Genomic DNA, 13,493 nt, shown 5'->3' with positions numbered 1-13,493 from the left:
ATCTGTTATTTTCGCTATTGTGAAAAAAATTATGTTGATTCTGAATTCTGGGTTCCCAGAACTCAGGGGTTAGTACCGCCTCCTGAGCAGGGCTCAAATTAGGCTTTGAGAACCTTATCTGACACTGAGTCGTAGCGTACACGGAAACACATCCAGGACCTTTTGAAGTACGTTTTAACGGCACAGTTCACGTAGTTGTAATCGGAAAGAGCCTTAAAAGTGCTGCATGGCTGAAGCCTGCTGCCTGCCCATCAGTGTACACGTCTGACAAGTTGCTGTATACATCTCCTTTCTGATAAGCCTGCTGCCTGCCCATCAGTGTACACATCTGATACGTTGCTGTATACATCTCCTTTCTGATAAGCCTGCTGCCTGCCCATCGGTGTACACATCTGATACGTTGCTGTATACATCTCCTTTCTGATAAGCCTGCTGCCTGCCCATCAGTGTACACATCTGATACGTTGCTGTATACATCTCCTTTCCGAGCGGAACTGCTTGGTGTAAAGAACGTTGTGAACTATACTTGTTTCCATGGTGGTGTAATTGGCTACACCGTCAAAAAGAACCATTTAACTCCCAAGTCTTCAATGACACTAATTGACGTCAACTGGTAGAAACTGCAAAAGAACAAAACGTTTCCACGTGCCGCAGCCACAACGAGAGGCACCACCAAGAGCATTAACATTTCCCATGAGTTTGATAGCAACAATCGGTTGACAAATCAAAGGAGCCCAATGTTTCCAATATAAGTCCCAGGAGTGGCCGGCTTTTGAGATGATTATAGTTCTACGTCTCCCATGCCCACTAGGAGCGGTCACAACAGGGCCCGATGGTGCTCTCCAGTGACATCTGGGACGAGTGTCGGATCAGCGGGGCCATGGTGGGGTCCACCATGGAGGAGGTGGGGAACAGTTTGTACCAGCCAATCGCCATCGTGCTCAGGTCCAGCCCCTCCAATAGGATGCGGGCCACGCCCATGAAGCACTTGCGGTCCATCCGTCCGTAGTTTCCCCAAACGATCACCTGTCCAACAGAAATGAAAGCCTGACGGTTAATGTTAAAGTTGTAGTGAAATGAAAAATAGGTTTTTCACACTTTTATACCATATCCGTGGTCATCATATGTGATAGACATATATGATTCTGATTGTACAGTATATGTATAGTAGGCCTATGTATTTATTGTATCTTGTTTTATGTATTAAACTCTCTGTGGATCGGCTATTTTCGCTACAAAACATGAAATATATATTGGGACCCTAAAAGATGCTCCTTGTTTCAGAGTAAGTTTGATACCATATAACAGAACTAACAACAGCCTGGCAAAACAAAAGGGAGATGGCAGCCTATTCTTTTCACACAAAGTAAAAATTTAATTACGGTTTAAGCAGGCATGGTGCCTGCAGCTAGTGTTTCGATTTTTGACGAGCTAAAGTAATTTTGGCTGAGACATTACTGTTTGCGCATTCCACGTCTTTAATGGCTTTAGCTTACTGTAGGTGTTATGTCTCCTCCGTGCCAAATGTGACTCACCCCTTTGCCATTTAATATTGTGTATGGGTTGCGTGACTGAACAAAATCATTTTATGACCTGCTGCTCTTTAGCGCATGTTGGAATGAAACAGGAGACATTATATTATATACACAGTGAGTAAATGATAACATTGTTTACTGTAGTTTCCATTCTTATTGTAGCCTATTCATCAACTTACTACTCACTGCTTTATGTTCACCCGGGTTCAATCAAGGTAATGCCAAATGCACAGACAGACAGACTGACTGACTGACTGACTGACTGACTGACTGACTGACTGACTGACTGACTTATTCTCTTGACACAGTAATATTGTGCTGCCAGAAGTCCCTCAAGGGTCTGTACTAGGAATAGGGACGCTAGGTTTAAGTGCATGTTTAATTCCTTCACAACTAAATAGTTAGGATCAGAGCATCTGCTAAATGGCTAAATTCATGAATTATGAATGTAAATTATATGCATGCACTGACACGCTCAATTTGCACAAACCAGATACATCATAGACAATGACTATAATGAAGTACCTATGTGACACTTTAAATTCATTAACCCACAGGATTTAATAATCTAATCTAAATTAAAGCTTAATCTCTCTCTGTCTCTGCTGTCACTACTCATGTGACAATTAAGCTAAAGGAATGTGTGTGTGTGTGTGTGTGTGTGTGTGTGTGTGTGTGTGTGTGTGTGTGTGTGTGTGTGTGTGTGTGTGTGTGTGTGTGTACCCCCTTAGATAGCATTTCTGTAGACTTAGATAGCATCTGATACAGACTTATAGAGTACCGAAGTCTGACGTCACTTTCAGTAGAGGGCGTCAGTCCCCAGGTTCATGTATTTGTTTAGTTGCATTGAAATCCCCATTGAGGCGATTTGAGATCGCCTCATATAACAACTGTGTTTGAAAAATAAACACGTCACCCCGGCCGCTTCACTCATATGGATATGAAGAATAAACTGACTGAGAGAAAACGCTAATGTTACTGCTGCTGAATTAGTTAGATTTTCGCTAGAAGCAGACTGTATCATACATGAGTGACTGACTGTTGCAAACGATACAGAGACACCTTCCCGACAATAACGCAGAGACAGCTTGTTTATTTTTGGACCACAACGCTTATAGTAGACGATATTAAGATCACCCCATGTTATTCTCCATAGAGAAATTACTTCCGCGAACCAGGGGAATCGTCGGGATGAGCGAGTTACGTCAGGACTTCGGTGCTCTATAGCATGTTATGTAGACGGCACTATAATTGCATTGTATATAGTCATAGCACGCCATAGTACATATGTATAGCATAGTAGTATATATATATAGTTTATATGTATAGTCTCATAATATAGATATTCCACTGTTACTTTCTTAGCTTACGCATGTTTTATGATAAATGCTTTTGTGATGTATTCCCATGCTTTTGTTCTTGATTATTGTAAGTCGCTCTGGATTAAGAGCGTCTGCTAAATGCCTAAATTGTAAATTGTAAATTGTGTGTGTGTGTGTGTGTGTGTGTGTGTGCATGTGAGTGAGTGTGTGTGTGTGTGTGTGTGTGTGAGGGTGTGTGTGTGTGTGTGTGTGTGTGTGTGTGTGTGTGTGTGTGTGTGTGTGTGTGTGTGTGTGTGTGTGTGTGTGTGTGTGTGTGTGTGCGTGCGTGCGGGTGCATGTGCGCGTGTGTGCGTGTGTGTTTGTGCGTGTGTGTGCGTGTGTGATAAGGTCTGACATCTTGTCAACCTCCCAGATAATGTAGGCTAATCAATAACTGTGTGTGTGTGTGTGTGTGTGTGTGTGTGTGTGTGTGTGTGTGTGTGTGTGTACCTGCACGACTTTGCCTTGGGGAGTCTCAGAGAAGACCAGCACCTGGTTGTAAAGTGGATCCAGAGACTTCCTGACAGACTTGGTTTTCTTTTTGGACACACACACGCCTTTCTCCAGCAGGTACACTTTAATGTAGGCCGCTGCAACACAACACATTATCACACTACAATAAACACACGCACGCACGCACACCTTTCTCCAACCGGTACACTTTAATGTAGGCCGCTGCAACACAACACAATACTGTATCACACTACAGTAAACACACACACACACTCACGCACACACGCACACCTTTCTCCAGCAGATACACTTTAATGTAGAGGGAGGGAGAAGAGAGAGGGGGATGGGGTTGAGGGAGAGGGAGAGAGCGCTTTCTAAGACCAACGGAAAAAAAGAAAACAAACAAAGGTCCCTGAAGCTCACTTTTACTGCTTCCGATTTCACTTCCTTGAATTACATTTCGTCGCTAGGCAACATTTAGCCAGGGTAACATTAGCCAAAATGATATTAGCCAAAAGTGCTTAGAGGCAGGAATTTTATTTATTGCTCAGGGGACATTAGCTAATTGAACGTTTTGTCTGGAAGTATGCTAGCCTAGCCAGGAGGACTTCAGGTGACATAACTCTTCAGACAGATGGCTCTGCTCCGCACAGCACCGGAGGAAGTTTAGTAGTGAGTCCCACTCTCCTCGGCTGTCTGTGTGCTCTCAGCTGTCTATCTGCCTGCCCCTGTTTCCCTGAAGCTGTCTATCTATACCAACCTGTCTTGCTTTCGGCTCTCTATCTGCCTCTCAGCTATACCTGTCTCGCTCTCAGCTTCCTAAGACCAGGGTTGATTAAGGATCTTTATTCTTATGTTTTACCCCGCTGTAGTTATTTTTTTATCCTCCCCACACACAGTTTGTGTGTGCTGTCACTGTCAATGCTGTTGTATCCTATTGGCTGAGCCCCCACTGGGCTAGAGGTAGACTAGAGACTTCATCCTACTCCTCCAGCCCAACACAGTCAGTAACACTCCCTGCTGACAGGTGCCACCCTGGCCCATATAGGAGTAAGTGAATTGACAAATATCACCCTCATCGCTGGCATCCCTCCCCTGAACACGGGCCAATTGTGTTCGTATAGACCAGTGGTTTTCAAACAGTGGTCCGGGTCCGGGGACCACATGGTCCTTAAAGGGGTTCCAGGTGGTCCCCAGCTAAATGATAGATCTTTAACTCTTGAGAGCGTAAACCCTTTCTTGAGAGCGTAAACCCTAAGTTTTAAATCTCATCAAATGGTGGTCCATGGCTCAAATGTCGAATAAATAATGGGCCTTGATATGAACGGGGTTGAAAACCCACTGGTATAGCCGTTCAACAAAGGTGGTGGTAGGCAGGCACTTTACCACTGCACCACCTGAGCATTACTCTGTTGTGGATGTACAAACCACAAAATGAGCCTTGGGTTTCATTCCCTTTAATAATAGAACTCGAGGTGACTGCAGATTATAATATGAAGAGAGAAAATGCTTGTGTTTTTTTTTGTAGATATTTGAATACTTCCTCGCTGACTCTCATTCAACAGCAATTGGAGCGCAATCTTTGCTGAATCTCAGTACAGGATTAAAGCTCCGCACGCACGCACGCACGCACGCACGCACGCACGCACGCACACACACACACACACACACACACACACACACACACACACACACACACACACACATGATTTAGATGACAAGATTAAACATACGAATGTCTGTCTGTCTGTGTGGACAGACAAATGTGGACGCAGCGGACAAAAGCGCCACATTTTTTCCACATGCTCTCCATAACCATACATTTCATTTTCGACGGGGGTCCACGTCATCAAGATGGCAGAAGGCGCCATTTTGGCGATCAAAGATGGCCCCATGTTTTGGGGTCAAGGAATTCAATGAAGCCATGAGGAATATCAATAAGTGACAATTCTTTGCCAAGATTTGAACATTTTGGTTAATTCTGCCAATTATTCAGGTCGTCTAGGTCCAGATTTGAGAACATCCTTCTCAAACAAGGACAAAAGCATTACCATTACCATTAACATAACTTTATTTATTTTGGTAGGAGCCGAGTCATCAAGATGGTGGAATATATCTTGGATATATCTTGGATAAGATGGTGGAGAATATCTTGGATGGCTCAAAGATGGCTACCATGTAATATATAAGCGCCAATGACTTACATAGGTCAATCCTGGTGTGAAAATACCGGTAATAAATAGACATTGTCTGTCGTCAAGGAATGCCTTTAATGAGAAGGCCACCAGATGTTTTTGTACCAATATCAATTAAATATGTTTATTGTAGCAATTAACTTACTAAATGTTCATATTGGTTAGCATGGCACATGGAGTGAATTGAAGTTTATTATCTTCACTTTCTAGGATAACAAGTTAACAACACATACAAATGTATCATATTGACAACTGCAAAGATCTGTGTAATTCCAGTGTGCACTTTGCACCACAATCACTTGTCCAGTTAATTGCAGGCTTTTGACACCATCAGTAGAATGCTCCACACAGGAAGCCAGACCATGGTTGTCAACATCCAATGTCCACCTTCTGGACTGGGTGTCCACAGCTGGGTCAGTTCAGACGAGGCCCAGATTCAGACTGGTAGGCAACTCGTTCACTTCACATGCTGCAGGAGTCGAGATGGTGGAATGTGTTCCAAAAAAGGCAGAGAGGTTTATTGTCAGTATCAACTGAGAATATGGGAGTTTGTCCCTGTTACAATGCACTAGACCCCTCAGATATGGATTGCTGACGTGCTGCTCAGTGAAGTGCCACACATAGCATCAACTCTTTGCGACACCCAGCCTGTGCTACTCAAATGTTGAGTTGATGGTGCCCGGGATCAAACATGACCGGCGAATCGAGCAGGTCATCCTGATCCAATGATCCATGAGTTGGTGGTCATAATCCCAGCTCCTCCTGTCTACGTGTCGAAGTGTCCTTGGGCAAGACACTGAACCCTACATTTCCTCCAATGGTCAGTGCTAGATGATGACGCTGGCATTGACTGCTCACTGCTTCACCTCCCAATGTATGAATGAGTGGACCATTTCAAGCACTCAAATATGCATAGAAAAGCATGCAATCGATTATTATCATTATAGGTCTCATGCACTTATTGAATGTTGAGGGATTCTTTGTCAGTCCCACTGCACCTCGAGAACCCTTCACCAGATCACTATTCTGCTGCAGCCTATCTTATTTTTTTAAAACATAATTCATTTCGAATAGCCAATTTCTTTTACTCCCTTTCTTCCCAATTTAATTGTTATGCCAATTGATTACTCCCCATACACATTGCTGCTGGAGCAAGCCTAGTGAAGGCTACAATTGAAGGGGGTTCAACACTTGCTTCCTGATGTAAATCATTTGAAAAGTAATAGGAAATAAGAGTCAGATCTGTCAAGTTTAATGAAAATCATATGTTGTGCATAATCAAGCCAAGGCATAATGAGTTGTAAATATATTACCAGAATGATTAGTTACTTTGATATTCCAAATTGCTTTATTGAATTCCTTGACCCCAAAAACATATATTTTGACACCAAGATTGACCTAAGTGGCATGGAAGCCGAGATATTGGCACTTATGGATACTACATGGTAGCCATCTTTGAACGCCAATATGGCCGCCTTTTGGCATTTTGATGACGTGGCCCCCCGTCCAAAATGAAATGTATGGTGATGAAGAGCATGTGGAAAAGAATTGGCGCTTTTGTCTGCCGCGTCCACATATTTTTGCTAAGCTACTGGACTATAGGTGTGGAACCCTGATCAATGAAATATATAGGGTTTATGTGCTATGTGTATGACAGAGGGGGCTAGTTGTTAGGAGAGAGAGAGAGAGAGAGAGAGAGAGAGAGAGAGAGAGAGACGGACGGACGGACGGACGGACGGACGGACGGACGGACGGACGGACGGACGGACGGACGGACGGACGGACGGACGGACGGACGGACGGACGGACGGACGGACGGACGGACGGACGGACGGACGGACGGACGGACGGACGGACGGACGGACGGACGGACGGACAGACAGACAGACAGACAGACAGACAGACAGACAGACAGACAGACAGACAGACAGACAGACAGACAGACAGACAGACAGACAGACAGACAGACAGACAGACAGAGAAGGGTGGTTTTACCTGGTGGTCCTTTGGAACCAGGCTTCATTGTCAGTCCTCTTGCCTGAACAACCTCCACCTGCAGACCTCCGTTTCTCTCCGTCAGGCCGATCTCTACGTCACCTGGTGGATGGATGGATGGATAGATGGATGGATGGATGGATGGATGGATGGGTGAGTGGGTGGGTGGGTGGGTGGATGGATGGATGGATTGGTGGGTGGGTGGATGGATGGATGGATAGATGGATGGATGGATGGATGGATGGGTGAGTGGGTGGGTGGGTGGATGGATGGATGGATGGATGGATTGGTGGGTGGGTGGATGGATGGATGGATGGATGGATGGGTGAGTGGGTGGGTGGGTGGATGGATGGATGGATGGATGGATGGATTGGTGGGTGGGTGGATGGATGGATGGATGGATGGATGGATGGATTGGTGGGTGGATGGATGGATGGATGGATGGATGGATGAATGGATGGATTGGTGGGTGGATGGATGGATGGATGGATTGGTGGGTGGATGGGTGGATGGATGGATTGGTGGATTGGTGGATGGATGGATGGCAGAATCACAATGTTAATTTCACAAGAGCGATAGTGCTTTCGTTCATTCATTCATTCATTCATTCATTCATTCGTTCGTTTGTTGTTTTGTTTGTTTTATTCAACATAGATGTAGTTTTGAACTGAACCAGTTCTAAACCTGTGCCATCTTGGCATTTTTTCGCCCACACTTGAAAGGACAAACGTGTAGACAGATTGATTGATTGGTTTCGGATCGTCTTTCATGTCTCGTCTTTCTTGCAGTGTCCAGACCTCTGTGATGTGTGACACTGTTTCATTAGAGCAGCTCACCTTTCATCTCTCATTAAAATAAATAAATACTGTTTGTCCAAACCATAGAAATCCAATAGTATACATTGACATAACAACGCGTCATCAGAGCGGAGGGAGGGGCGTCAGCTGCGACTCCGCGGCTCCGCCCACCCCCCGGGGTAAGATTTGTGATTTGTGATTTGCTCTCGTTCACTGCAATGCAATTTGCGGCATTTTCAAAACAATATTGCGCAGAGTAGCGATTATCTAACGTATTTGCAATGCCATATGTTGAAAGATCTGTTGCCCGCGGACAAGGCACGTTACCTCCGCAAGTTAGATATTATCGGCATAGGTGTTTGCCGTATGTGATTAAGGATTGGAAAAAGTTGCATTGGCAGCCATAGAAAATTCTGCCCGGGGTAAAACACCGGATGTGATGTTTTTGGGCGTTCCTGTCTTGTTAAAAAACCGGCTGTGACGTTTTTGGGCGTTCCTGTCTTGTTTCGTGTCAGTGTATTGGAAGTATGGGTTATGGTTGATGTAATTTCAACTTCTGCAGGCAAGAAAACTCAAGAATTCAAGGTTTATGAGTGTCAACGTTCCACACAGCTTACATATTGGCTATTCCTTTTTTTCTAATTTCACACTACACCATCATACGAATACGATCAAGTATAAAATAGAGCTTAAAGACAAAACATTATAATTTAGCTTTAGTTAGCCTATGTGAATTAAAAATAAGATCCGGCCTGGATCTGTGAATCCGGATGCGAATCTTCAAATAGTAAAATCAACAGGAAGGTGACATTTCTATTAAAAACTAATTCCGTACCAGGTTCTGTGATATCTTGGCAGAATCAGCTTTGTTTGCTAAAAATGGACTTGGAGAGTTTACAGGTACAAAGAGAAGTCCAGCGTGCTTCAGTTGAGAGTAGAAGGACTCGTCGGTGCTCAACAGGGACAACTTGAATCAGACAGAATAATACTATAGGGCACTTCAGGAGAGACTGTAGTACCCAAAGAAAATACTGGAGCACTCAAAGGTCACAAAGCACTTTGCATGCAGACAGGGCTTTGAGAGCTGTTTGTAAACCAAGGGGGAGACTATACTTCTGGATTATGAATTTCTAATCAACAGCACAACAGAGCAATACATGCAGAATAAATAATGAACCTTGATATGAAAAGGGTTGACAACTACTGGTATAGATTATAATATAGAGAATCACATAATGTTTTCCCCAGGCCATTTGTTTTTCATCATAATATGACAGTATATTCCATGTGTCCTCAGGCTCTCTCTCACCCATGGATGTGGTGGCTAGCGTCTGGCGTCCAACAAACTGGGCGGGGCCCATGCCGTCCAGGAAGTCACTGAACTGCGTGTCTGATGCTAAACACATCCCACTGTAGTTCAGACTGGTCAGACTGGGTGAGAGAGAGAGAGAGAGAGAGAGAGAGAGAGAGAGAGATGGAGAGGCATTATATATACAAACTATAAAAGATGTCTGTCTCAGAGGAAGGCTACAAAGGATCAGTAAGGTTGCTCTACATGTGTGTCTGGGGACTAAAGAACTGTATTAGAAAATACATTAACTAAATAGAATTGAATGATAAAATGTCCATGCTTTTTAGACACCAAGACCTAAGGAACCGATCATGGACTAGGAGACAGAGGAGAGAGCATGAACCCATTCACATCGACGGTGCCGCAGTGTAGCGGGGTCAGTGATTTAAGGTTTGTTGGAAAATACGGTACAACTCTGAGGAGAGGACATTTTCCATGCACGCACGCACGCACGCACGCACGCACGCACGCATGCACTCACGTGAAAAGGCTCAATAATGGCTCTACTGCCATTGCTGTATAGTAGTTTTCATACTTTTTATCATAGTTTTTGAGCGGTGCTAGGCGCTCCAACAGTTGACCGTGTGTGTTTGGTTGTCTATTTCAGCACGGTTACTGTGGTTACTTTGTCTGTAACGATTACATAATCCAAGGCACCACTCACGTCACAGTGGGTGTGTTTTTTAAGGGGCGCTTGCCCCAACGTCTGGCTTTCGGAAATTACGTTATTATGGCAGCCAAGTCTATGGACTTTTAATGTTTGTTTAGAGTACACGAGTGTGACTTTTTAATTGACTTGATCATTATTAAAATCTATCTCTTCTCTAGCTCCATACCCTTTTTTCCCTCTTTTGTCTCCTGTCTTCACAACGCTATATAGCATAGTAATTTGACACCTTCTTATTAAAAGCATATTAAAGTGCAAAGTCAGGTCCTGGTACGGTCGGTCAGACTATATAACTTATAGCCACCTAATCATGGAAAGCAGGTGCAGGCAGTGAGCGAGCAGAGCTGCCTACCAGAGGAGCAGCAGTGCAGTGAGAGTTAAGTTGAGTGATGGATGTGTACACAACAGTCTCTCCAATCATCACATCTCTTGACTGCACATCTAAATCATATGCACTCCTCCTAGCTTTATTGGCAATTCATCAATGCATACACACTTACAGGCCTCTCTCTCTCTCTCTCTCTCTCTCTCTCTCTCTCTCTCTCTCTCTCTCTCGCACACACGCACGCACAAATGCACAAGTTAACGAATGCACGCACACACAGCTATCTTATCTATCTTAGCATCTATCTAAAACACTGGGGATCTTAGAGTGTAGATTGGGGTGTGCCAGAGATAAAGCATAGCATCAAATGCGGGTCACTGGGGGGTCAGTGTCTTCATAACAAACTGTAGACGATAGATAGACGCGTGAGTGACGTCAACAGTCAATGATGTCACAGACTGGCCACGTGAAGTCTGAGATCCAGAGACCCCCCCCACACACACACACACACACACACACACACACACACACACACACACACACACACACAAGCCCTGGGGACCTGTGAATCAATAGGCTCATAAGTGTGATTGGATGCTGTTAGCTATAAAGCTCTTATTCATCACCCCAACATATAAGCACTACTGCACTCTGATTTACACATGCGCACACACACGCACGCACGCGCACACACACACACACACACACACACACACACACACACACACACACACGCATGCACGCATGACAGACAGACAGACAGACAGACAGACAGACAGACAGACAGACAGACAGACAGACAGACAGACAGACAGACAGACAGACAGACAGACAGACAGACAGACAGACAGACGTACTCACTCCAACAGGGATGTGAGCCTCGGAGGACCTGTCTGACCTATATGCAACGTCTCAAAATTACTCCCATGTGGACACGCTTTCATCCAACGCCCTGGTTTACATTCATTCTAGACCACTGTTTCACATTTTGAATACCAGAGTTTTACTTGAGTATTTCTACATTGATACTTTTACTGTACGTAAAACATTTGAGTATTTTCTTTCCACATATGGTATATACTTACTTCCCCTCTGAGCCGTAGCTGTTCACACTGTCCTCGATGGACTCGTGACTGGCCTGACGTACCGTCCTGCTGGGCATGTCCACCGCCAGGCCTGTCTCCGTACTCCTCTGAATACCACCTGGACGCAGCTTCCTGCCCTCTGGGTCCACTGTTAGGGAGAGAGAGAGACAGAGAGAGACACACACAGAGAGAGAGAGAGAGAGAGAGAGAGAGAGAGATTAATTCAAATTATATTTCACTTTGATACTACTTGTATCCCAGTGTTCCCACAATGCCTCGGTGTACACCACAGCGAGAAAGAGAGAGAGAGAGTTATTCAAATTATATTTCACTTTGATACAGAGAGACTGAGGATATATGAGGTGAAGAAGTAGACTGGGACAGTGAATGAGGGAGGGAGAGATTTATTAAAGTAATATTTTGCACAGATTTTTTTTATTTGACTTCCACGCACGCACGCACGCACGCACGCACGCGTGGTAGACAGACAGACAGACAGACAGACAGACAGACAGACAGACAGACAGACAGACAGACAGACAGACAGACAGACAGACAGACAGACAGACAGACAGACAGACAGACAGACAGACAGACAGGGTGGCTGCGACCTAGAACAGAACTATTTCAATCCTGGTCATATGGGACTCAACTCAGACAGAACTGGGTTAGAACTCATGAGCACTGCTGCTGCAGTACTGGGTTAGGGTGTGCGCGCATGTGTGTGCGTGTTCTTGTACTTTACTATACAAGTAAACACACACGCGCGTACGCAGGACATTTGTCTGTGCGGCGTTATAGTAGCCTCTATGGAGATACTTAACTCCTGCTTCTCAACGTTAGCTATAGTAGCCTCTATGTACAGTATGGAGATACTTAACTCTCGCCCGTTTCTCGCCCTCAGGGCGTCTTACTGGTATAATAATAATAATAACAGTGTGCGTGTGTGTGTGTGTGTGTGTGCGCGCGCACTGTCTTTCATATCTGTGCATCTGTGCCAGCGGCCTGTCGCCGTGGGAGACGGACACTCTGCTGAGTGACACAGATACAGCTGCGATGTCGCGGATGCTGTTGCTATGGAGACCAAGACTTGGGAGGAGAATTGTAAATTGTGTCCATGTCCTGTTGTTACACAGCATAGACCCTTCATTATGTGCCACGTCACCGCAAGCGTCTTGCATAGCTACAGGTGAATACACACACACATGGCGCGCACACACAGGTGCACGCGCGCGCATGCGCGCACACACACACACGCGCATGTGCGCGCACACACACACACACACACACACACACACACAGACGACCAGTTCCTCTGTACTTTGTGCTCCTGGTTCTCCAGTTCCTCAGTACTTTGTGCTCCTGGTTCTCCAGTTCCTCAGTACTTTGTGCTCCTGGTTCTCCAGTTCCTCAGTACTTTGTGCTCCTGGTTCTCCAGTTCCTCAGTACTTTGTGCTCCTGGTTCTCCAGTTCCTCAGTACTTTGTTCTCCTGGTTCTCCAGTTCCTCAGTACTTTGTTCTCCTGGTTCTCCAGTTCCTCAGTACTTTGTTCTCCTGGTTCTCCAGTTCCTCAGTACTTTGTGCTCCTGGTTCTCCAGTTCCTCAGTACTTTGTTCTCCTGGTTCTCCAGTTCCTCAGTACTTTGTTCTCCTGGTTCTCCAGTTCCTCGGTACTTTGTTCTCCTGGTTCTCCAGTTCCTCAGTACTTTGTTCTCCTGGTTCTCCAGTTC

The 13,493-nt window shown here is 45.0% G+C and overlaps 1 protein-coding gene across 2 annotated transcripts in view; it reads right to left on the bottom strand.

The window, feature by feature from the left end:
- Nucleotides 1–807: 807 nt before the first annotated feature.
- rims4 (regulating synaptic membrane exocytosis 4) overlaps nucleotides 808–13,493 on the bottom strand; it is a gene marked incomplete at both ends in the record, with an annotated part of 38,157 nt that continues 25,471 nt past the window's right edge. The window contains 5 exons of one of the 2 annotated variants that reach the window (XM_083770644.1): nucleotides 808–1,026; nucleotides 3,347–3,486; nucleotides 7,540–7,641; nucleotides 9,646–9,758; nucleotides 11,765–11,896. In XM_083770644.1, coding sequence (XP_083626770.1) covers nucleotides 808–1,026; nucleotides 3,347–3,486; nucleotides 7,540–7,641; nucleotides 9,646–9,758; nucleotides 11,765–11,896 — 706 coding nt within the window. Of the gene's footprint in view, nucleotides 1,027–3,346; nucleotides 3,487–7,539; nucleotides 7,642–9,645; nucleotides 9,759–11,764; nucleotides 11,904–13,493 lie in introns of both variants that reach the window. The other variant, XM_083770643.1, reaches the window with a different exon arrangement.

The sequence above is a fragment of the Protomyctophum parallelum genome (assembly GCF_964188405.1).
Source record: "Protomyctophum parallelum genome assembly, chromosome: 8".
Taxonomy (NCBI): Eukaryota; Metazoa; Chordata; class Actinopteri; order Myctophiformes; family Myctophidae; genus Protomyctophum; species Protomyctophum parallelum.
This window is presented reverse-complemented; position numbering and strand designations above follow the sequence as displayed.